The sequence below is a fragment of the Triplophysa rosa genome, linkage group LG7, assembly GCF_024868665.1.
Source record: "Triplophysa rosa linkage group LG7, Trosa_1v2, whole genome shotgun sequence".
In the NCBI taxonomy this organism is placed as follows: Eukaryota; Metazoa; Chordata; class Actinopteri; order Cypriniformes; family Nemacheilidae; genus Triplophysa; species Triplophysa rosa.
This window is the reverse complement of record NC_079896.1, coordinates 26,632,344-26,655,217: the sequence shown is the minus strand read 5'-3', so window position 1 is coordinate 26,655,217 and position 22,874 is coordinate 26,632,344. Positions and strand designations below refer to the sequence as shown.

General features: G+C 38.9%; 3 protein-coding genes across 3 annotated transcripts; all 3 read left to right on the top strand.

Moving 5' to 3' along the window:
- The first annotated feature begins 4,442 nt into the window (after nucleotides 1-4,442).
- notum2 (notum pectinacetylesterase 2) lies at nucleotides 4,443-11,363 on the top strand. Its single transcript, XM_057338199.1, has 12 exons — nucleotides 4,443-4,989; nucleotides 5,130-5,461; nucleotides 5,703-5,755; nucleotides 6,091-6,186; nucleotides 6,289-6,349; nucleotides 6,424-6,500; nucleotides 6,588-6,687; nucleotides 7,868-8,056; nucleotides 8,177-8,277; nucleotides 8,375-8,522; nucleotides 9,293-9,340; nucleotides 10,363-11,363. Exons 2-12 carry the CDS (start codon nucleotides 5,151-5,153, stop codon nucleotides 10,661-10,663), a joined length of 1,485 nt encoding a protein of 494 aa, XP_057194182.1. The 5' UTR covers nucleotides 4,443-4,989; nucleotides 5,130-5,150; the 3' UTR covers nucleotides 10,664-11,363.
- Nucleotides 11,364-13,699: 2,336 nt separating this feature from the next.
- Nucleotides 13,700-16,718, top strand: ccr7 (chemokine (C-C motif) receptor 7). Its single transcript, XM_057338058.1, has 3 exons — nucleotides 13,700-14,847; nucleotides 14,974-15,014; nucleotides 15,330-16,718. Exons 1-3 carry the CDS (start codon nucleotides 14,832-14,834, stop codon nucleotides 16,389-16,391), a joined length of 1,119 nt encoding a protein of 372 aa, XP_057194041.1. The 5' UTR covers nucleotides 13,700-14,831; the 3' UTR covers nucleotides 16,392-16,718.
- Nucleotides 16,719-21,128: 4,410 nt separating this feature from the next.
- Nucleotides 21,129-22,874, top strand: LOC130556769 (cytochrome c). The gene is made up of 3 exons (XM_057338053.1): nucleotides 21,129-21,262; nucleotides 22,056-22,230; nucleotides 22,310-22,874. The coding sequence occupies exons 2-3, from the start codon at nucleotides 22,062-22,064 to the stop codon at nucleotides 22,453-22,455; spliced, it is 315 nt and encodes a 104-aa protein (XP_057194036.1). The 5' UTR covers nucleotides 21,129-21,262; nucleotides 22,056-22,061; the 3' UTR covers nucleotides 22,456-22,874.

The window sequence follows — 22,874 nt, the reverse complement described above, 5'->3', positions numbered from 1 at the left end:
GAAAAGTCTTTAAGTTATAAAGTGTCGCTCATCTATTCATCTGGACAATGGCCGAATTTGCACACCTCAAAGTGAACCTGGGTCAGCGGATTCTTTTTTGTTTCAGATTAATGGTGCTGACAGCTCTATAGCGTGATGTAAGATGTTAAAAAAGCCATGAGCATCGAAGCGCATATTTGACAGAATGACCATAACATAAAAACATGAGTGATGACTCCAGTCAAGATGCAGGAGTTAATAACCATAAAACCAACATCTATATTAACTCGTGGTGTCAGCGCTGAGATGTTCTCAAAAGAACTAAAAACAAGAACGGATGTTAAAATGAAGATAAACAGTGTATATGCCTTTTATAGCCTTTTAGTTTTTATATAACCCCAGTCTGTCTTCCCAGATGTATTTTTATGCACTGGATCTTTTTAAGCACCTTCTATTTGTCAAACAAAGGCAGTTACAGAACAGGAGAAGTCCACTGTAATACAAACGAAGCGTCATTCGTCAAACCTGCTTGGAAGCTGTCAACTATAAACGCTTGTAAGATATTGCTCATGTCATGCACGCTTAAAAATAAAGATGCTAAAAAGGTTCTTCGCAGAACAACTTTTGGTTCCCCAAAGAACCTTTGAGTCAGAGATTTGCCAAACGTATGTGTTTCCTACCGTCTGACATGAACGACTGATGGCTTTAACCTGTGGTCTTGCTAAGATCATGTCATACTATTAGTACTGTTTTCAATTTGAGTTCAACTTTACTTTAATTCCAATTAAAACACTGACTTTTTGAGATTCAAAACGAGCAAGAAGAGACTGGCGGCATTACTGCAAAAAATGACATTTTTGTCTCGTTTTCGAGTAGAAATATTTCAAACTACGACACATTTACATAACAAGAAAAGTGACCTTAGCTGTAGTCTTGATTTATGAAAGAAAGTATAAGAACTAGATAAGTTCATGTTTAAAACAAAATTGTAAATGAAATCTACGGTAAGGTACTGGCAAAACTACAGCAAAGTTTGACAGAGTAAAGATGTTTTTCTAGTTTCAGGTGTCAAACAAATACTCTCCAAACAGTTGTTGTGTGTTGTTGTTTTTTAAGAACAAAGACTTTCAGGAAACACACATTCGAGCGTGAAATGGCCTTCCATTAGACAGACAGACAGATGTTCATTCATAAAGTCAAGGTCCGTGTCTGAAAGTGTCTTTGGATACTGTGTGATGTGATGTCTGGGAATGAGATGCTTTGCCTAAACTCACCTCTCGGAGGAATTCACTTCATGTTCAGGAAATCAGCAGCAAAACCAGACTTAGAAAAATTCAAAAGATTATGGCTGGTGAAGCTGTGAAAAATCGTTGCTATAAATTTTAAGCACATTGGTCATATAAATCCACAGAAAGCATCAAAACTTTCGGATACAGATCATTTTGTTTCTTGGCAACATCAGAGGCGCCCAATGAATCATTGGCTATAATGTTAAACGTTCTCTACTCACGTCTGTCTGCTCGCTGTTATTCTCCCATAAGATGAAAGTGATGATGGTTTCTCTACTGTACGTCGCTGCCTTTAAAACACAGACATTTACATTTATTCATTTAGCGGAAAATTGAGATCATACGAGTCGAACACTTAATAATTGTATTTAATAAGAAGTGTGTTATTCCCTGAAAAAGCGACATTCCTAGTCCAAAAGCAACAATGTGATGTGTAAGATGTTTCTGTAAAATACCTCTCTAATGCCTTTAAAAGTGATCAGGCATCAAAATGTGTCAATGAGTCAAACCATTGATAAACATGAACAGGTGAACGTGTATGTCTGGATGTATGGATGTTTGTCTTCGTATGTCATGAGCTTTCCAGCGGCGGTGTTTCTGATCAGATGGAGGTGTCGGGGGGTGGCGTGACCCCGCGGATCATTCATCAATGCTTTTGACATGACTGTGACTTCACCGGCATAACTTCAAGGCCGTGTTTCTGCTCAGCTCGGTCAAGTTATTTGGCCCCACATGAGCGATAACAATCAATAACAAACATCAAGATTTACAGCTCGAGATTGGTTGAAAAATGAGAACGGTGACCAAGAGGTTGTGTGATCCTGTACAGTAGAGCAACGGTCATGGGTCATTAAATGTAGAGACAACATCCCAAAATTGTGTATAATGCCCAGATAATTAAAAAAAAACTTCATTTCAGTGGGTTTCATTCCTGTTGCCAGCATGATGTGAGTAAATGTAGAAAGAAAGGCTCTGTTCAAGGCACATTCAAATCCAATGGTTCCTTTACCTTTTTCATCTAATACGTTTTTGAAGGGTTTAAAAGTATCAAATTTAATTTGACTTTCACCAACATTACTGCCACAATATTAGTGTTGCAATACCCAAAGTGCTCTCTGTTTATAGTTCACATAGAATTGTGTTATTCTGCCTATAAAGCTTGGCTGGAATCTGTTTTAATCGTGAAAAGAAAAGGGGAAAAGTATTCTGTTCTCTTCTGCTGTGGGTTTACCAATGTTGCCATTTTAGCTACTGAAGTGTGGAGCATTTGTTTGAGATGAGAACAGATCACATTTATATTCAAGTTCCCTCTAAGGATCTACTGTAAGTACTGTATGTTAAACTAAAGTTAAGACAACTTGTTTCATTCGCATGAAACCGCTGTCCGTGATTGAATCGTGAAGCTCTTGCATGACAAAAGGGACCTCTGAGTTCAGTCCAAATCACAATTTCAGTCATGTCATTTATTCTCAACGTCTAGGCCATCAATCGCACTGACTGCTTACAGAAGGTTAGCATGTCATCCAGCATGACACCCGCTTCAGCGTCTGTGCCCTTCAGTGGGCGTCTCGCACTTCGCACCAATCCAGCAAAGCCTGAGAGATGTCGTGTCCGTGACAAACTGCTTCTCAGCGAAAATCATCACATCGTCACCCGCACCTCTGCTCATAAATTTCTCTCCTGAGCGTTGGTGACATCCAAATGAACACCTGCCTGCTGTGTAAATTGTGGATGTTCAAGTCTTTGGCGTGGGGTTTAGATGTCGCTAGCCTTTGGATCACGACCCTTTCACATTAGCGTGCACTGAAAATCGCATGTATTGCGGCATCCTTTGATGCCTGTCAGCTGAGAAATGCGCTCGAGCTGCCTACGGCGTCCAATTCTGCGATGACACGAACAAAGAGCACGACCTTGAGCGTCCTGACCTCATTGATCCAGAGCTGGTGTGTGACTGCGTGGAAGTCTTCGGGTTCAGACCCACAGACGAATTTCGAAAATCTGCCGCGTCTTGCCAGCTTCTGCACAAAAATCCATTGAAGCAGATATCAAAGACCGAGAAGACAAGCAATGCCATCTAAAATGTTTTTTCAAAACCTCCTGGCTGTATTGGAAAATCAAGTGAAGGATTTACACCTTCTTTTTCTCTGTTGTTCTGCGTTTTGAGGTCTGCGCCGCAGATTGCAGCAGTGAATTCTGGGAAGACAGAAGCATGTTGCGTGCTTCTAAATACAGAAGGAATGAAGAATGTTTTCGGCTCGGTAGATCAAATGTCATTTCATTAGCTGTTTAGACGTTTTTTTATCGAAATACTTTCACGTATCTGAAGCATTTCTGGCAACACTTTAAAGCCTTCAGGTCTTTCAACACAAACGAAAGGTGAAAACATCTCATAGTAAGCATCCCAACAGCTGATGTCGAGTCTGATTTATTTTCACCTCCTCAAAGACACAAAACAACCCGTAAGAGCAGAACTGTGAAGTTCTCTGATAAATATAATATCAGTTCTGTGGAATACTTGATTGTGATTGGTCAGTCGCCGCATTCTGCATTTAGCTTTTATCCTCTCATAAAATCAAAACTCAAATCAGTATTTTATGTGATTTATTTGACATTTGTAGCTGTTCAAATAAACAAGTGATTCTTGATACAACACGTCAGTTTTCCAGCTGAAGACGGCTGCAGCAGGTGTGGTCCTGAGGGTTAAACACATTTATTTCGTTCGTTTTTAAAGAACATCACCAGACTATCCATTCTCACAATAACTGATTGAAGTCTACATGGTGCCCATGCTTAAATGATCCAACCACGGGTTGAAAACATCACAGCGAGTGGAGCAACTGCCACGCAAAACTACACACAATGTTGTAAACGATAGAAATAGTTGCACGGTAGTTCTGTGTTTAATCTGACACTCTATAATCTGTCTTTAACTGAACACATCTCGGTGTCTAGTTAACGACGACACATTTTGTGTTACTTTTCGACTTTGTGTTGTGCCTTCAATGTATTGAACACGAAAGCAACACAAAAGTTTATACAAAAATCGAACCCATTCTTTCTGATTGAGTTAGACGCGAGCGTTTCGCTAAATGAGGTCAGATGAAGAAAGGCCTCTTAATGTTAACGTGAGCTTTTTCTTTCTGTGATGTTCAGACGTCAACCTCCATCTGCCTGCGATAAAAACAATCAGATATCCATAAATAATAACCACCCAAAGCAATCGAGCAAGCTGCTCTTTTGAGAGTGTGATTGGGTTGAAGGAGTGAATGAAGAGCTTCTTCACATTAGAGCGAGTGGAGAGAGGTCTGCTCCACTGACCCGGAGCCGCATGCCGTGTAGCCGCTGGGTTATGCAGGTATTTCAACCACGTAGGTGTTTAAATCAATGTCAAGCTTGGTCTTGGAACGGCTGGGAGGGCTTGTTGTGGGACTGTGTCGGGTTGGGGAGGGGAATTCTTTGAAATGCGGTCGAGAGAGCGCATGTTATCTTTTCTCCTCGCCATTAGACGTCCAGGTTTGGTGTGTCATTGGTTACAGCCCAGAGCTGGCGTCGAATCAAGGGGGGATGAAGAGACGTGCGGTCCATACGATGGCACTATAAAATCAAGCGCAGACCACAACCAGAGATCAAGACCGGTTTGGGACGCCGACGTGACATCAATCCAAAAAGAGGATTTTTGCTGTTGAAGGTGCCAGGAGGAGCAGACGCGTTGTGTAAAAGGGTACGTTTGTTCACTTGTGCTCTGATATCTGATGGCTTATGGTTTCCGTCAGGGTAAACATGTTCAAATTTTGACCTTAACTGCTCATAATGGAGGTCTTCTAGAGGTTTCATGTTGTTTCTTGTGCTTGTGCGTTTCAGGTCGGTCCTGTTGGATTGGATATGAATATACTGTGTCATGTTATGTACCTGCTTCTTCTGGGAGTCGTTTCTTGCCAGAACAACCGAAATGCCAAGCCGAGTGGAAAAGGTGCCAAAAAGCCAAACGTTCAAGCAGTAGAGACCAGTCATCATGGTCCTGAAGATGATCCCAACCCCGGGCCGGCAGGTGCTGCTGAGCCCAGTAAAGACACCAGCGCTGGAGGTCGAGGAGCCACACAACAAAGCACATCTACCAGCAAACCCACTGATGAAATGAAGCTGTATTTTCTCAAGAACACATTAGTGACATGCAACGACGGGACTGCCGCTGGGTAAGACAGCAATGACATCCTCACAGCCGTCTGGAAAAGTGCTTAGAAAACCTGATTGAATTTTGTGAGCATGCATGAGTAAACTCAAGGAAATGTGTCAAATGAAATGTAAAATAAGTGTCATTGTTAAGTACACACAAAAATGTGTGTCACATAATGGTCCTTAAGGCATTAAGAGAAATCAAATATGTCCTCATAAGGTTGTGTTCTCTAGACGTCTAGATTTATTTGTGTCCCACAGGTTTTACCTAAAGGACTTCAAAGGAAGCAGGAGATGGCTGATATTTTTGGAAGGCGAGTATTTAAACCGTTGTTAATTTGGTCAAGAGAGGTCAGCGAGCTTCCGCGCTCTGCGGTATTTTCATCTTCTTAGGTGGGATTTTTCTTGCCTTTTTTAAGGCGTCCGCAACCACGTGTGTTTACCGGTTCAGAAAATGCAGCATGATGTGTGGTTTTCACAAATCAGATGAATTATAAATCAAGCATTCGTAACCCATTAAGGTCAAGTTGTTCTTAATCACCAGACGGCTGTAGATCAGTCGTAGCTGTCTGAGAGAAGTCTGCACAAAGGTCTTTCATGTTTCCCAGTCGATCTGAATGTGACTTTATTTCTGATTCATCGTGTTTAGGTGGCTGGTGCTGCTACAACAAAGAGACGTGCGACTCCAGATATAAAACTGTCCCCCGTCTCATGAGCTCAACCGACTGGCCACAGACACGCAAAGGTAGAGCTGATATTTACCAGACAGACAGCAAAACATCTTCTAGTCATTTACACAAACCACAGCGGCTCAGAATGAATCTAAACCCTGTCTGATGGTTTACAGGCAGCGGTATTCTGTCTGCACAAATCGATGAAAATCCTCACTGGTATAATGCCAATATTGTGTAAGTTTCTGATCGAAATTGACAAAATTCAAGATACGTAACCTATAGCACATTTGAGTCATGTATGTGTTTAGGTTTGTTCCTTACTGCTCGAGCGATGTATGGAGTGGAAACAAAGCAGCGTCAAAACCCAAACAGGGAAAAGAAACAGGTTTAAACTTTATAAGACCTGCGCACAAAGTCTTGATTAGCAAAACTGGGTCTGTTTTATAAATTCTCGGTCTTTATTCTACTTCAGAATACACTTTCATGGGATCTGTGATCATTCGGGAAGTCGTCAAAGATCTTGCAGCAAAAGGTTTGAAACAAGCCAAAGTTGTGATGCTGGCAGGGACCAGGTGAGAACGTCATTTATAACTTACATCTGTTGTTTTTACTAAAGTTAAACAGGTGATGTTTCCCAAATGTGTGATGCTTTTCGAGTGAATGAGGATTTATTGACACTTTACACTCTGTAGTGATTTCAGCTTTGTTGAAATGGTTTGTGGCTTTTCTATTCAACACTGTCGATTATTTAATTTAACTTAATTTAATTTAATTTAATTTAATTTAATAATTTAATTTAAATTAAAAATATGAAGTGTTTGGTTCCAAAATGAGATAACTCCATTTTTAAAATGTTTCAAAAATCATGTTTTTTATTACGTTATCATGTTTTTATTGTGTTAGTTATCTGTATTTATCTAGTTATTATGACTCAAATCAAAACAAACCAACTGCAGTTTGATTGATATTCATGGTGTAGGTGTAAGAAAGAAAGAAAGAAAGAAAGAAAGAAAGAAAGAAAGAAAGAAAGAAAGAAAGAAAGAAAGAAAGAAAGAAAGAAAGAAAGAAAGAAAGAAAGAAAGAAAGAAAGAAAGAAAGAAAGAAAGAAAGAAAGAAAGAAAGAAAGAAAGAAAGAAAGAAAAAAGGAAATTGTTGTTTAATGAACCAAAAAATGGTTCTTCTATGGCATCACAGTGAAGAACATTTGTAGAGCCTTTATTTAAAGATCATATACTGTAAAAGTGAAGTCGTTCCCTTTTCAGACGAGTTATTGTAAAATAAGTATTGTAAAAACATAAAGTATTTTAAAAGAGTTGAAATGACTAATATGATTGCACTTAAAAACTTTAAGTCAGCAAGCATCAATCTTAAAACTGTAGCCACGATACAGAAGCTAATTGGATGTGAAGTAAAGATAACCCGAGTCAATCATTACACCTGTTGTGACACATTTAGATGCTTTAAACAATTAAAGCTGAGCCATCTGCTCACGAAATCCACACCCATCCCCGGAACGCTGTTTTTAACCCATCCTCTGGTCTACCATTCAAGTGTTTACTGCACTCTGTAATGCTATAGACGATGACATCATATCTATATGTGTCCTGCCACACAGGCAGAATGACTTCTGAGGATTCCTCCAAGCTTAGCAACCTGTTGTGTTGGTTTTCCCGAGAGCCCAATACAGCATCACACATGGAAACGCACAATATCATATTGTACAAGAGGAATCATTTTTGTGTTGTCTTGCAGTGCCGGAGGAACAGGTGTGCTGCTGAACATTGAGAAAGTGTCCGGTCTCCTGGAGCAGTTGGGTGCGGACGCACAGGTGCGAGGTCTTGTGGACTCGGGCTGGTTTCTGGAGAGCAAACAGCAGAAGGCACCTGACTGTCCCGACAGCGCCTCCTGTACCCCGGTGGATGCCATAAAGAAAGGACTTCGGTGAGGTCTACGTTTAGGTTCTGGATCTGGATCAATAAAGTGTCATTGGGGTTCATTTCTAGTGCAGTGAGCTTTATGGCACAGATATGATTTCTAATAGTTTCTGAATCATTTTATCAGGTTGTGGAACGGTGTTGTCCCAGACAAGTGTAAGCAGCTGTACAAACGAGGCGAGGAATGGCAATGCTTCTTCGCACACAAACTGTACTCCCACATAACAGGTATGAGATATCGCTGTCTTTGTATGCTAACATCGATCAGAACGAATCTAAATACAAATCAAGTTTAAGGCTGATGTCGTGCTGTGCGTGTTTCCAGCTCCTCTGTTTGTGGTGCAGTGGTTGTTTGATGAGGAACAGTTACGATTGGAGAACATTTACATGGGCGGTCAGTCTCTCTCTGAGCAGCAGTGGACGTACATGCAGAATCTGGGAAAAGAGCTGAAAAACTCTCTCAAAGATGTGACGTGAGTACAGCACTCTCAGGTGAAGAGTTGATTTCCACTCCCTTTTCAAAATCTGTTTATTGTGTTCTATTGTGTTAGTTAGCTGTATTTCTGAGTTATTATGGCCAAACAAACCAATTCATTCTATATTAATTGGAATGCACAATAAAAAAAAACGTGATTTTTGAAAAAAATATGAAGTGTTTGGTTCCAAAATGAGATAACTCCGTTTTTAAAATGTTTCAAAAATCATGTTTTTTATTACGTTATCATGTTTTTATTGTGGTAGTTATCTGTATTTATCTAGTTATTATGGCTCAAATCAAAACAAACCAACTGCAGTTTGATTGATATTCATTGGAATGCACAATAAAAAAACACGATTTTTGAACAAAATGACAAAAGTGATCTTTTTTTGGAAATAAATTCTTCATATATTACTATCTGCATTTCATCATTTACCATTTTGCAGCTAAATACACTTTATAAAATGTTATAATTGAATTTAAATAAAAATCCAAAATTGCCATCCTAATAAAATGAAATATGTTTCATACGTTTACTGAAGTCTGGATCTGTTTTATGTGTATTATCAAAAGTCAAAGTCAAAGTCTGCTTTATTGTCAATTCTGCCACATGTACAGTACGTGAATACATATGGAGGATTGAAATTGCATTACTCTCAGACCCATGGTGCACACAAATAACTATATATATATATACAGATAAATACAGATTATTATATATATGTAAAATACAACTACAACATGTTGTGCTGTTTGTTGTTTTAGGGCTGTGTTCGCCCCCTCCTGTCTGTCTCACACTTTAATAACCAAGAGGTAAGAACACACACACTCCTCACGGGTGAGCTCATACACCCATCTGACCACTCATTCATCACCATACATTCTGAGTGTCACCATATGCCACTTCACTCTTCACACATGTGAATAATAGCCCTCGCCGTGAGAGAGAACAGAGACGCCGATGATTTGTGAGGTGAACCACGAGACCATGACAACACACCGGTGAGCTCACGCTCGGTGTGAAGGAGAAGGTTATGAGGAGAGAACATGAACGTACAGCGAGGTCTTAAAGTCTGAGACCGTGTAGAAAGATGCTTTTCTCTAAAGAGACTTTTTTAGGAGATTATAAGTGATACGATACAATGTTTGAATAATTGTTATAGACATACCTGTGAGAAGAGAGGAAGAAGAGGAGAGGATTTTGTTTTTTAAGTGTTCAATTTCTTTAAAAGATTTAAAGTGAAGAAAATTACAACGTGAAATAATGTAAAGGAAATGAGAACATCATCAATTCTCCTCTTTTTTTGGTTACTAATTAAAAAACAGTGTGACATTCACCTTGCTTACTAATATATTTAGATTTTTTTTTTTATTCAGGTAGTTTTTCGGCTTCAGATTTCTTTTTGTAGTAAAAATGGAAAGATTTTAAGACATTCGATGACTAGCCAGCATTTTAATTACATCCCATAAGAAATATATATTTAATATTTCAATTATTTCTCCTAGACACCAATAAAATACAGCAGATGGAAAGCTTAAGTCTCAGATACTTCTCCTGAGAATAAGAGTCAGAAATCTCACGAATGTTTCAGAAGAGATGTCAACACTGTGTCAAACCGAGCTCAGATTTCTCAATCAAAATTTTGCAATCAAAAATCAATATTATTGACGATCTCAATATGAACTCGAACATTTCTCATCAAATTGACTCAAATGCAGATTCTTTGACCTCTACAATCTACATGAATGTACACCTCCACACTCTTCATGTGTTTGAAAGAAAGACAGCCGAGAGACGAACGGGCAACATCTGAGCAATGATCTTTGTCTTCCAGCACCTGGATGGATTTTCAGATCAAGGGCACATCCGTGTCTCGTGCTCTTCAGTGCTGGGACAGAAGTCTTCAGGAGGCCAATAAGAACAGTAGAACCGCTTTGAAGGGCTGTCCATTTCACCTCATAGATAACTGCCAATGGCCGCAGTGCAATCCCACCTGTCCGGCTCTGATCGATCAGGTCACACAACAGGAGATGACTCTTCTCCAAGTGTTGGCCAGCATGGGTCTGGACCTGCATAAGCTGGGACTGGATGCAGGAGAAGATATTTCGGCTGGAATGATCAGCAGCGGTGGCTAGACCACCCCATGGACACAATTCACCTCATCAGAGACCACTTCTGATAACACATCTGGGATGCTTGTCTAGTGAGCACGTCACTGGATTTCAATACAAAACCGTGTTCAGTAGGTTTCCATTGCGAGTGACTCACACACACACACACACACACACACACACACACACACACACACACACGCACACACACACACACACATAGCTAGACACAGTAACCAACGGTTATCCTCATAATCCAAATCTACATTCAAGTAAGAGGAGGAGGAATTTACTGCTTTAGCTAACACGGTCTAATGAGACTGTTCTTATTAACAAACAGTGTGAAAAATCATACCACTAGCTACAGAATGCTTTTGAGAGCATGTTTGTCACACTTTTTGAAAGATGACGTTATTTTAAAGATCTACAGACTAGGCAACTTTTTTGAACGTTGTTTCCAAAAACACGTCTGCAGAAAAATAATAGTGACACTTTACAATAAATGCTTTTATTTCACATTAGAAAATGCATTAGCTAACAATGAACAAATGAGTTTTTCAGCATTTATTAATCCTTGTCATATTAGTTCATGGGGCAAACTAATGTTATCAGTGACAACGTTTGATTTTAATCATGTTTTAATAAATGCTGAAATTAACATGAATTAATATTAAAGGGACAGTTCACCCAAAAATGAAAATTCTGTCATCATTTCCTCACCTTCGAGTGGTAACAAATGTGTACAAATGTCTTTGTTCTGATGAACACAGAGAAAGATATTTGGAAGAATGCTTGTAACCAGACAGATCTCGCCCCCCATTGACTCCCATAGTAGGAAAAATACTTGATCATTTTTTTGTTCCGTTGAACATAAAAGAAGATATTTTGAAGAATGTAGGACAGCAAACAGTTCTGGGGAACTTTTGACTACCGTTGTATTTTTTCCTACTATGGGAGTCAATGGGGGCGAGATCTGTCTGGTTATACGCATTCTTCCAACTATCTTTCTCTGTGTTCATCAGAACAAAGACATTTATACAGATTTGGAACAACTCGAAGGCGAGGAAATGATGACAGAATTTTCATTTTTGGGTGAACTACTAATGCTATGTTTGACATCTTTATGTATTTTTGCATGTTGTTTTAGGATGCTGTGTTTAAGATTGTGCAGGCTGGAGTCGTTGGAAAGCTGAGAAATCTATTTTTTTTTCGTTGTATAAGAAATGTGTGATTAAAATATTGAGAGCCATCTTTAAACCATAAAACACATCATACCAAGAATTGATTTCACTTATAATAATCTTGTTATATTTCTTGCCTATTTTCATGAAGTGTGTAATATTCTGTTCTTTTGACATTTAAAGTTGGTTTGACTCATCTTGAAAGCTAATAAAAGAAGACTGAAACTTTAGTAGAAGTACAAGAAATTTTTGACCGTTGCTTTTTGAAAACGAGTTTCTAGAAATATCGAATGCAGTCATTGCGGTCCAAATACTTCAGTTGACTAACTTTACCATTTTATTCTTTTATAATTAATTCATGCTTTAATAATTCATGTTACTGTAGTGAAAAGCATTGTTAGCTTCAACGTTACATTAGAAAGCACTGCGGTTAGATGGATCTGTTAACTCTGATAGACAGTGATGTAGTTTAAAGGTGGTTGAAGCGGTTCATGTTTTACCCTAGAATGATTTATCAGTTTTAAAATCACATGCTCATCTCTGATCTCATATAGATACCTTGTGTTTTTGGTAAAACACAGTTTCCGACGTACTGGGTTAAGGTGCACCGCTTTATATTTTGCCTGTCATTTACCATCAACATTTCTACTTCTTTAGCAGAATGTCACAATATTAGGACCTTTTTGACTTGGTGCGAATGGCTGATTTATCTTGAACGTGCACACAGGTGTTGTTTCTCATGCGAGTATAAAAGATTCTTGTCAAAACCTCGGGTGGGAGTTTCACCAGTAAAAATAAGCACGTGTTATTGAGCAAAGGTGTGACTAAGACACTTCTCCGCAGGGTTAAATGCACTCAGAGGGATTTTCACAATTTTATTTGTGCGTAGAAACAAATCATTACGAGAGAAGGATGATGGTTAGGGAAACAAAGCACATATCTTCATCACACATGAGACTTCAGCTTCCTGTGTAGATAGAAAAACAATGTGAGTTAATGTCAGGTCATTTAACTCTTGATGTGCCTTTGAGCAAAACACACAACGCTGTAATCTACAGAAAACATCATTTAATAACATCATTCATCACACATGTCATCGGCTTTGCCACTTTGTAAATTCAAGCTTGGATTATGAGTCTGCAAAGACTTAAGAACGAATTTGGTATATGTTTTATGAATTTGGTTACATTTTGTAACAATACAAATAAGTAACAAGAAATCACACAATAATTGAACTTTTTCAATTCAGAGGTAAAACTGGACAATTCAAGCAAGTTGTTCAAACAAGGAATTAAACCTCAAGAACTTCGAGTGTCTTTAAGTTATATTGCATAGGTTTTTTCATTTTGTATTTTATTTAGGAAATAGTCGGTCATATATGAGCCCAAATCCAACCACATATATCAAAGGTATATCTTGCATGGATGTTTTTTATCTGCCATATCATCTAGAAGAGAATTGTTGATGTTTTCCACCCTTTAGTAACACCTTAAACCATTTCCTGTTTTTATTGAGACCGCAATAAATTATTTTGCTCTGCTACTATGAATTTAGACAGCATATGCGTGATGCAGAGAAGAAACCACCGCTCAGTCTAGCAATGACCTTAGAACAGTCAAAAACTGCATTCACTCGCATGCACTTTGACAAACTTTCAACGTAGGTTTGTTTTTACTACGGATGCTGCGTCTCTGTTTGATCTCTTCAATGATGTACAAATGTTCTTCAGCTTACAGTATATGACAAATCTTTCTTTCGTGTTCTTTTTTACTTGTTTCAAAAACATTGAGTGTTTACATTATACAATTGAAATATTTGTAAGAATAATGTTTTCTCTCTGTGGTTACTTTCAAAAAAAGATAGTTTGGCCGATAATAACAATTCTTTATTCATTTATTGATGTCATGTCAAACCTGTACGAGTTTCTTTCTTCTGCAGAACACAAAAGAAGATATTTTGAAGAATGTTGATAATCGAACATTGACTTCCATTGTATGAGCACAATACCATTTCTCAAAATATCTTCTTTTGTGTTCCACTGAAGAAAGACACACAGGTTTACAACCACATGAGAATGAGAATAAATGATGACAGAATTTTGATTTTTGGTTATCTATACAAGTATGTCTGTATTTCTGTTGTACATTTTTGTTGATAAATATGTGTGCATTCACATTTCACCCAAGACGGTTTGTAGTACAGAAACAAGCAAGAGGAAGAAAAACAGATTCAGTGTACAGGTGATACCACGAACTGAGGTTTATTCACAGCTTCAGTGCTACAGTTCCTTTACCACGCGCATATCACCTGAGTTGTGGCTGAAAGTGTGTCTTCCTGCCGAGGCCTCTTTCCTGGCAGAAATGTACACACCAAACCACACATGCAAATGATGCAACGGTGCGTGTCCCCGTGCAAACATGAACTGACTGAGGGGACTTTAAAAACCATGCTGTTCTTTATCATCTCAATCTTTCATCTATCACACAAATCATTCATTCACAAATGCAATTCATACAGTATTTTCTCACTATCAAAAAAATCCATTCATTTCTAATCTAATAGTTGAATGGTTTATCAGTTCTTATAGCGTCCTACATGCGAGTTTTACTCTGTCGCACGGTACTGTTGTCACTGAGTAAAAGTCTATTAAATGACCCTTTGAAGAAATCTCAGATCAACTACTGCTGACTTATACGCAAGTATGTCATTAAAATGATGTACAACATTAAGATGATAAACCGGTCTTAAAGTGATGGCCATCGGTTTGATTTGATAAACATGGCATGAAAAACACTGAGAATGGAAAACTGTTGTAAGAAAGCATTGAATGCATGTGCAAAGGGGAGTAAAGTTGTTGTTTTCAGCAGCACAGGCTGTGGTAAAACCCTTTCCTTTGGTCTTTGTCTTCAAAGTTAGAAGCGGTGCTTCACCGTGTTAACACACGACGTACAGAGCTCACGTACTCACTGTCGATAGAGCAGTCCTGTAGAACCTTCCGAGAGACAGAAATCATGAAGGCATTTCACGGTAAGCAAAAACAGGTCTTTTTAAAAGAGAACAGAAGCTGTATTTTGACGTTTTCATAAATGAAAAAATCTGAACGAAATCTGGGATTGTATTGGCTCGCTGACACACCGTATCTTTTCTCAACAGTTTTTTGTCCGGCTCTGCTGATCTGGTCGTGTCACATGCAGGTAATGCTTTTGAAATAGATCGTATCATGCATTTGACGTCCAAACATCACCAAAGAGATTTCTAGATGATCCGCCAGTTACATGTTTGTTTTCTTCTTTTAAAGTCTTTAAGTTTATTAAAGACTATTAAAGTTTATTAAAACTCCAGAAGGACTGAGAATTTGTTGTTTTTTTTAAATGGAAGATTTAAGAGAAAACCGTGCAATAATACCATGCATTTTTTATTACTAGTATTATTTTCTTAATTATAATGTATGTAAAGCTGCTTTTCAACGATTTGCATGGTACAAAAAACAGCCCTGACTTTCCTTTCAGATGAGCTGGTCAAACTCGACGGCCTTCTACCAAGATGACGACAAACCCTCAACACCATACGAGTATTCCACAGAGATGGATTACAGCGGCTTGGAATTCATTTGCGAAAAGGACTCCAACCGCATCTTCCGTACCTGGTTCCTACCCACCATCTACACCGTCATTTGTCTCCTGGCTCTCTTTGGGAACTTTCTGGTCATCTTGACCTACCTCTACTTCAAACGGCTGAAAACCATGACCGACGTATATTTGTTTAATCTGGCATTGGCTGACCTGCTGTTCGCCATTTCTCTTCCCTTCTGGGCCGCCAGTTTCATGAGCAAATGGCATTTGGGTCTGTATCCGTGCAAGGCCATGTTTACCATCTACAAGGTCAGCTTCTTCAGCGGCATGTTCCTTCTCACCTGCATCAGCGTCGACCGCTATTTCTCCATCACCAAGGCCGTCTCCGCCCATCGTTGCCGCAACAGCGCAGTGTATTATGGCCAGGTGTCTTCTCTGGTCACCTGGGTGTTGGCGGTGGTCTTTTCCATACCTGACATGGTGTTCTCTGAGGTCAACATCAACGGCACGTGCGTGGCAAACGGCAAGCGCTTCGTAAACTACCACAGCAGCATGCTGGTGAGTCAGATGGTCCTGGGCTTCATACTTCCAGCCGTCGTCATGGTGTTCTGCTACGTCAGCATCATCAAAACGCTCACCCAAGCCAAGAACTTTGAGCGGAATAAAGCCTTCAAGGTCATCATCGCTGTGGTCGCCGTCTTTGTGTTCAGTCAGCTTCCCTATAACGTGGTCATGGGGGTGACCACGCAGGAAACGACGGACTGCCATAAAGACAACAGTCGCCTTTACGCCATGGACGTGACGAGAGCCGTGGCTTTCCTGCGCTGCTGTGTCAATCCCTTCCTGTACGCCTTCATCGGGGTGAAGTTTCGCAACGATCTCCTGAAGCTACTGAAGGACTTGGGCTGTCTCAAGAAGAGCCATCTCCAGTACGCTCGCTGTGGAAGACGACGATCCTCGGTTGCCCTGGAAACGGAAACCACGTCGTTCTCTCCCTGAATCATTCCAATGCTTCGCCATTTACTCCCTGCTGAAATGCTTGGTTAGCTTCTTTCAGATAATACTGAAGTGAAAGTGTAAGGTGAAACACCGCCGTGCTTTGTTTTTTGTACAGTGCAAACCCGTTCCTGCTTTGTAACCGAGAGCCTTTGACTTCTTGTTTCTGACATTCTTTGAAAAGATGATTTGAGAGAACAAGGCCTTCGGTACATGTACAGATGTAAATACACACGTGACTCATTAACAGTAAAACAATGAGCAAATGTTCTTTTCTTTTTTTTTACAGCACTCTTTGATCATATTGTCAAACTGAATAAATCTTAATATTCCACATCCTTGACTCGAGTACTGAATGCTGTATACTTCATGTCCATGTCATCCTAAAACACAGCACGAGTCCCACGTGTATCAAAAACGTTAGTTCTTTCTATTTGAAAACCCGTGTGATTTAGTTCATGTTTTTGTTCATCACTCAGCTCGTGAAGCACTCGTCGTCTGAGATCAAACCATGCTAGCAGGTACTACTGCACATGCGGTTGTGGTCAGTCCCCAATAAGATTATAATCTTAATTAATCCAGACAACAACCATTTTACCATAGTAAAGGTCACAGGATAATGATACTGACCGCTGACATGAACTGTTGTCTCGATTCACCACTGATGTACAGGCCAGTGAACAAATGAAATAAACAAAGGGTCACACTTCAGTATAGGGGTCAATTCTCACTATTGACTAGTTGTTATTAGCATGCCTATTATTGGCATATTGGCTGTTTGTTAGTACTTCTAAACCTAATAACTACCTGACTAACTATTAATAAGACACAAATTAAGAGTTAATTGGGGAAAAAGTCATAGTTCACGGTTTGTTAATAGTGAGAATTGCCCCCCATACTGAAGTGCGACCAAACAAAGCCATCAGACTCATTTACACTGATCCAACAAACACTGACATTAGTGGGATTTAGAATGTTTAGAATAATAACTGTCCTGCAATTATTATTTACATTTATGTGTATTCATTAGACGCTTTTATCCAAAGCAATATTGGTCAATACGAGTATTCAACGTTAAACCTTTAGATCTAACAAAGAGAATACAAAGCTAAACGTCGCAATAGAATTGAACTGTATAAAACAGAGGAGTGTTCTTCAAATATATTGTTCATCACAAAAACAAAGTTAAACAATATAAATTAAAGATTGTAAAGGATGGACAAGTGTGTTTAAAAGAAAATATTTACTCCGACATTAATAACCGATGGCAACAAATGCCAGAGGGTCCCTGTTCTTTGGCGTTTATCAGTTCAGTGTGAACAAGGCTTTAAAGGAATAATTCACCTAAAATGAAGATTCAGTAATCAAGGATTTACTTCATGTTGAGCTAACCTTAAAACTGAAGACAGTCGGTTCTGGAGAATATCCACTCTTTGGTTCTTTATTTTATACAATGAAAGGAAAAGGTGACAGGTTAACAGTCCCTGACATGACAGTGTCACAGGTGAGAAATGACATGATGACGAGAAAATAAGAAAATAACTTCATTTTAGGAGAACTCTTCCTCTAAAGAGATCCAGCCAAAGGTCAAGCCCTAAACATCTTAAAAATCAAAATTCTGTCCTCATTTATTCTCCCTCATGTGGTTATAACCCTGTATGACTTTTCTTCTTTAGTGGAACGCAAAAGAGGATATTTTGAGAAATGTCTTCGTGGTTTTGTGTTCATACAATGGAAGTCAATGGAGTTCAGTGTTGTTTGACTATCAACATCCTTCAAAATATTTTCTTTGTGTTCTGAAGAAAAAAGAAAGTCATGCGGGTTTGACATTACAAAGAGGTGAATAAATGATGAAAGAATATTCATATTGGGTGAACTGTGACATTGCCGTTCTGCGCTTAGCCACAAGAGAGCACCCATGCTCAAAGATATCATAATACTGTGGCTGAAAAACAGTGTTGTATAGTACTTTACACACTCTAAAAAATATATCGCTATAGCACTAAAAGTGGTTCTTGGCTCGTAATCATAGGGAAATGATTTGGGGAACCATTCTATAGCACCGCTTATATATAAAGAACCTGTTGAGCCCCTGTATGGTTCTTCAGCGGTTCTAAATAGCACCTCAGCCCTCCCAAAGAACTGCTGAAGAACCAAGATATGGTTCTATATCACACTTTTAAAATGGTTCCCTTATGATGACGAGCCAAGAACCACTTTTAGAACTATAGAGCACCTTTTATTTTAGAGTGTTTTCCTTTTTTTTTAATTATACGTAAGTACTGTATTAAAGGGATAGTTCACCCAAAAATTAAAATTCTGTCATCATTTACTCACCCTCGGGTTGTGCCAAACCTGTAAAAATGTCTTTGTTCTGCTAAACATAAAGGAAGATATTTGGAAGAATGTCAGTAACCAAACAGATCTCAGCCCCCATTTACTGCCATAGTAGGGAAAATAAATACTATGGGAGTGAATGTGGGGTGAGATCTGTTTGGTTACTGACATTTTATTTTTGGGTGAACTATCCCTTTAAAGTTAAACATGTTAAAAAAGTGTTTATGAAATGTAGCGGAGTAAAACAATCATATATGCTTTATGATGTAGTGCAGTCATTTTTTTTCCAAAGTAAAAAAACTGCTGAAAATATAAAACCAAAAGCCAAGAATACAGCTCAAAAACGGAAAAAGTAAACAAGATGCTGATAGTGATATTTAACATTACAAATCAGGGAGGAACTTTGAAAAATGTACATTTGTTTATGTACACTGTTGATAAAAGTATAAAAAACACAAAATAAAATATACATTTTTATCTTTTAGCTTAACCATTTGCCAGATTTTTATTATATATTTATTATTACAAAATAAAAGGTTTGAATCTTTTACATTAAATCTTATTCTAAATTATTATTTTTCTGGATGTATGATGAATAAATTTTAAGTGAATATTGTAATACTGAAAAGTACAGTGCAGTTCTATATTTGAGCAGCAGATGTGGCTGTCTGTCCACACGCACGCGCACGCACACACAGTGAAGGAAGTGTGTGGTCAGAAACACTAGAGGGAGTTACAGTGGCGAGACACAGTCACCTCTAAACCTGCACAGAGAGACTTCTGTTGGCCTGACAATGAAACCTTTAAGAACATTTAATCATGATTCATATTACAAACAGTGAGAATGAGAGAATTTTCATTTTTGGGTGAACTATCCAAAGTTTATGTTATTTAAAATATATATTTTAGCAATGTGAATCAACCAGCTAATGGTACATAATATTATTTGTCATAGCAACAATTTATCCCAAATTAGATTTATTCCAAATTAACGGGAAGGGCAGAGGCAGAAGATCTGAGCTTGACTTCAATGCAATGAAACATTGAGTTGCACAACAACACTACCATGATGAATCATCTAATCATCACAGTGTTCAGCAGATTTCTGCAAGGACAGACCTGTTCCAATACACTGACTGCACCATAAAACCCGTGTAAAGATTAAAGCTCAACTGGTGGAGCATTGTGATATAGCAACACAAACCTCGTGGGTTTGGACCCCAGGATCACACAAGATGCACTGTATCGTTACATACAAACATGCATATGTAAATGAATTGGTCTGTAGTCAGAAAAATGCTGAGTATGGAGAAGTTTAGTCTTACTGGATTTCAGTAAGGATTTGGGGGTTTGTTTGTATTTTATTTGATGTAGGTTATCTATGCAGTTTTAATTGATTATTTAATGAGAAATGAACGGCATGTAAACAAATATTTATGTGAAGAATAACGGTACTTTGTAGGAGCAGCTGTCTGCCCTGTGACGTACAGTGTCTGTTACGTGCGACCTGATTTTCTTTCTCATTTATTAGTTACCTGTCACCTCTGTTATTGACGGGGAAACACCTGACAACCTGAAACCCGAGTTCCTCAGAAAAACACCTCTTGTATCGGTCTTAACGTGAACAGGAATGTCCACAGCGTCACCTGTATGATCGTGTATGAATCTCGAGTCACGCGGTCAGGTGACGCAACGTCAATGTCATTCTATTATATAGGCCACTGTACATCTGTGACGTGCTTTAGACATACATGTACATTTACAAGAGCAGTCCCCACTTTCATGTTTTTAGTTTTAATCAGTAAAATGTTACAAAGATTTAACATCCTCTTCTTATAATAGAAAAGATGTGGTGTGATTGTTAAGTAGGTATACTCTTTTCTCACCCTGGCACATGACATATTGTCTTTACGAATACATATGTTATTTTGTTAAAACATTAAATAAGTGTAACACTTGTGAGTAATTTATACATCTGGGGCTCGTGCACCTATTTATACACCGAAACGCCTCTGTTTCATTATAGTACACCATGTCTGTCTATATAATAAGTAAAGGAATCGCTCAATAATCTATATATTTTATTAAAAGTGTTATTCTGACAAAAACGCCAAGGTCAAACTCGCTCTGCATTCTCACTAGCCCTAAGCCATTTACGTACATGCTATACATATATGCTATCAAGGTACAAGACTCTTAACTCTATGTTATCTATCGATTATCTCCTTCAAAGCAATCAACACTTTCCCTAATATCCCTTTAAATACACTAACACGATGCGATAAATATTATCTATATACGTTATGTACTGTCCACCTCAACTCCATAAAAGGATCTTCATCAGAAACTCAGCGGGTTCGTCGGAATGAGTCACGTGGTGGCGCGGCGCGTGCGTGTGACGTCATACAGCGGCGCCCCCTCTCGCCTCTAAAATGAAGTGACCTTCCTCTCGCGCCCTGATAGCGTTTCGATCCGCCGAGCGGCTTTTGCAGGACACTAGGAACCGAGCCAAGCGGCTTCTCACACGACCTAACAAGGTAATTAAACGCGTGCTCGTGTCGTGTCGAGTCGATGTCTCTTGTCGCGTTTGGGTGAGATTTTAATCGCTGTAAGGATTTTTTCGGGTTCTGATGAAGAATGGTGTGACATTGCGTAAGTCGCCGGTGTTCGAGAAAGCTTGTGATGTCACGCACTTTTTCATAAACTATGTTTAACATTTTATAATGCGGAAGTATTTTACGTAACGTTAATTGTATAGATATGTACTGTGACTCCTTTATTACCAGAATAGGCGTTTATGGAAGGTTAGCCAGGTGGCTAACAGCTAGCGTCGCGTGAGGCTACAACGTGGATCTGAAAGCCCGTTTATGACTTTACATATTGAGTTTTTAATCGTTCTGTAGACTTTCTATTAGGGGGGTTTAATGCAAATGTTGTCACACAAACTCACGTACGACTTCTTATCGTTTCGATCTCTCGGGTTGGGCCATCTAGCGTCATTATGTGATTCACGTTTCGTAATAAATGTCGATTTGATGTTAGTTAGGGTAACAAGCACTTTAAACTGGGATGTTTACAGTTGAGAACTGACAGGAAGCCGAACCTTGTTCTTATAAAATGTCCAGAGCAGTCATGTCTACCTGAACACTGAAAGTATGCTTCAGTTTCACTGCTTCATGGTTTCGTTTATGCATCAGCTATAATGGTTTTGAATAAAGTTGATTAAATGAGCAGATAGTGTTTCATTGGCTGGTGTTTGATTCCCCTTGAATGACCTTCCGTTCATGATGTCATAACAGTTCATTCTTCAATTGTCTTTCCTGCTTCCAGGAAAACATGGGTGACGTGGGAAAAGGAAAGAAGGTTTTCGTCCAGAAGTGCGCCCAATGCCACACAGTTGAGAACGGAGGCAAGCACAAAGTGGGGCCAAACCTTTGGGGTCTTATTGGCCGTAAGACTGGTCAGGCAGAAGGCTACTCCTACACAGATGCCAACAAGAGCAAAGGTACTGATACAGCAAGTGTCTCGTTTAAGAATATTTTATGACGAGATGGATTTGTCATGTTGATGCGTGTCATTCCCAGGCATCATTTGGAGCGAGGATACCCTGATGGAATATTTGGAAAACCCCAAGAAGTATATTCCCGGCACAAAGATGATCTTCGCTGGCATCAAGAAGAAGGGCGAGAGAGCTGACCTTATTGCATATTTGAAATCGGCCACATCGTAATGTTAATGGCGGAGGAGGAAATATTAACTTAAATGTTTGTAGTTTGGTTTTGCAATATCTATGACTGTACTCAAAACGGCATGATGGATCAGATAGGCCGGGGTTTTCATTTTATGGATTGTAGGTATAACACAAGTTTAGCTTCTAACACGAGTCCATTTCAGCAGTGACTATTTTAATTTTTTTTTGTCTGTCCAGGTGTCACATTGAAAGTCATGTTACTGCAGTTCCTCAGTGTTACCACTGAAGGAATGAATCAAATGTCCCCTGGTTTCACAGGAGCTGTTGCTTGTTAAATTATTGAACTGTACCTGTAGTATTTGAATTGCAATGAGCGACTGTGACGGCAGCATGATGATTGGTAGCTGTTGTATGTCTCAGGTGGATTTACCCTGTCAAATAAAATTTAAAGAAGTCCA

What these genes read in the sequence shown, in the direction of transcription:
- notum2 (XM_057338199.1), top strand. Translation starts at nt 5,151, where the DNA reads ATGAATATACTGTGTCATGTTATGTACCTGCTTCTTCTGGGAGTCGTT. An exon ending in GTGATGCTGGCAGGGACCAG is followed by an intron (nt 6,688 to 7,867) that starts GTGAGAACGTCA and finishes GTTGTCTTGCAG; the next exon opens with TGCCGGAGGAACAGGTGTGC. An exon ending in GCCATAAAGAAAGGACTTCG is followed by an intron (nt 8,057 to 8,176) that starts GTGAGGTCTACG and finishes TCATTTTATCAG; the next exon opens with GTTGTGGAACGGTGTTGTCC.
- ccr7 (XM_057338058.1), top strand. An exon ending in TCTGGTCGTGTCACATGCAG is followed by an intron (nt 15,015 to 15,329) that starts GTAATGCTTTTG and finishes CTTTCCTTTCAG; the next exon opens with ATGAGCTGGTCAAACTCGAC.
- LOC130556769 (XM_057338053.1), top strand. Translation starts at nt 22,062, where the DNA reads ATGGGTGACGTGGGAAAAGGAAAGAAGGTTTTCGTCCAGAAGTGCGCC. An exon ending in AGATGCCAACAAGAGCAAAG is followed by an intron (nt 22,231 to 22,309) that starts GTACTGATACAG and finishes TGTCATTCCCAG; the next exon opens with GCATCATTTGGAGCGAGGAT.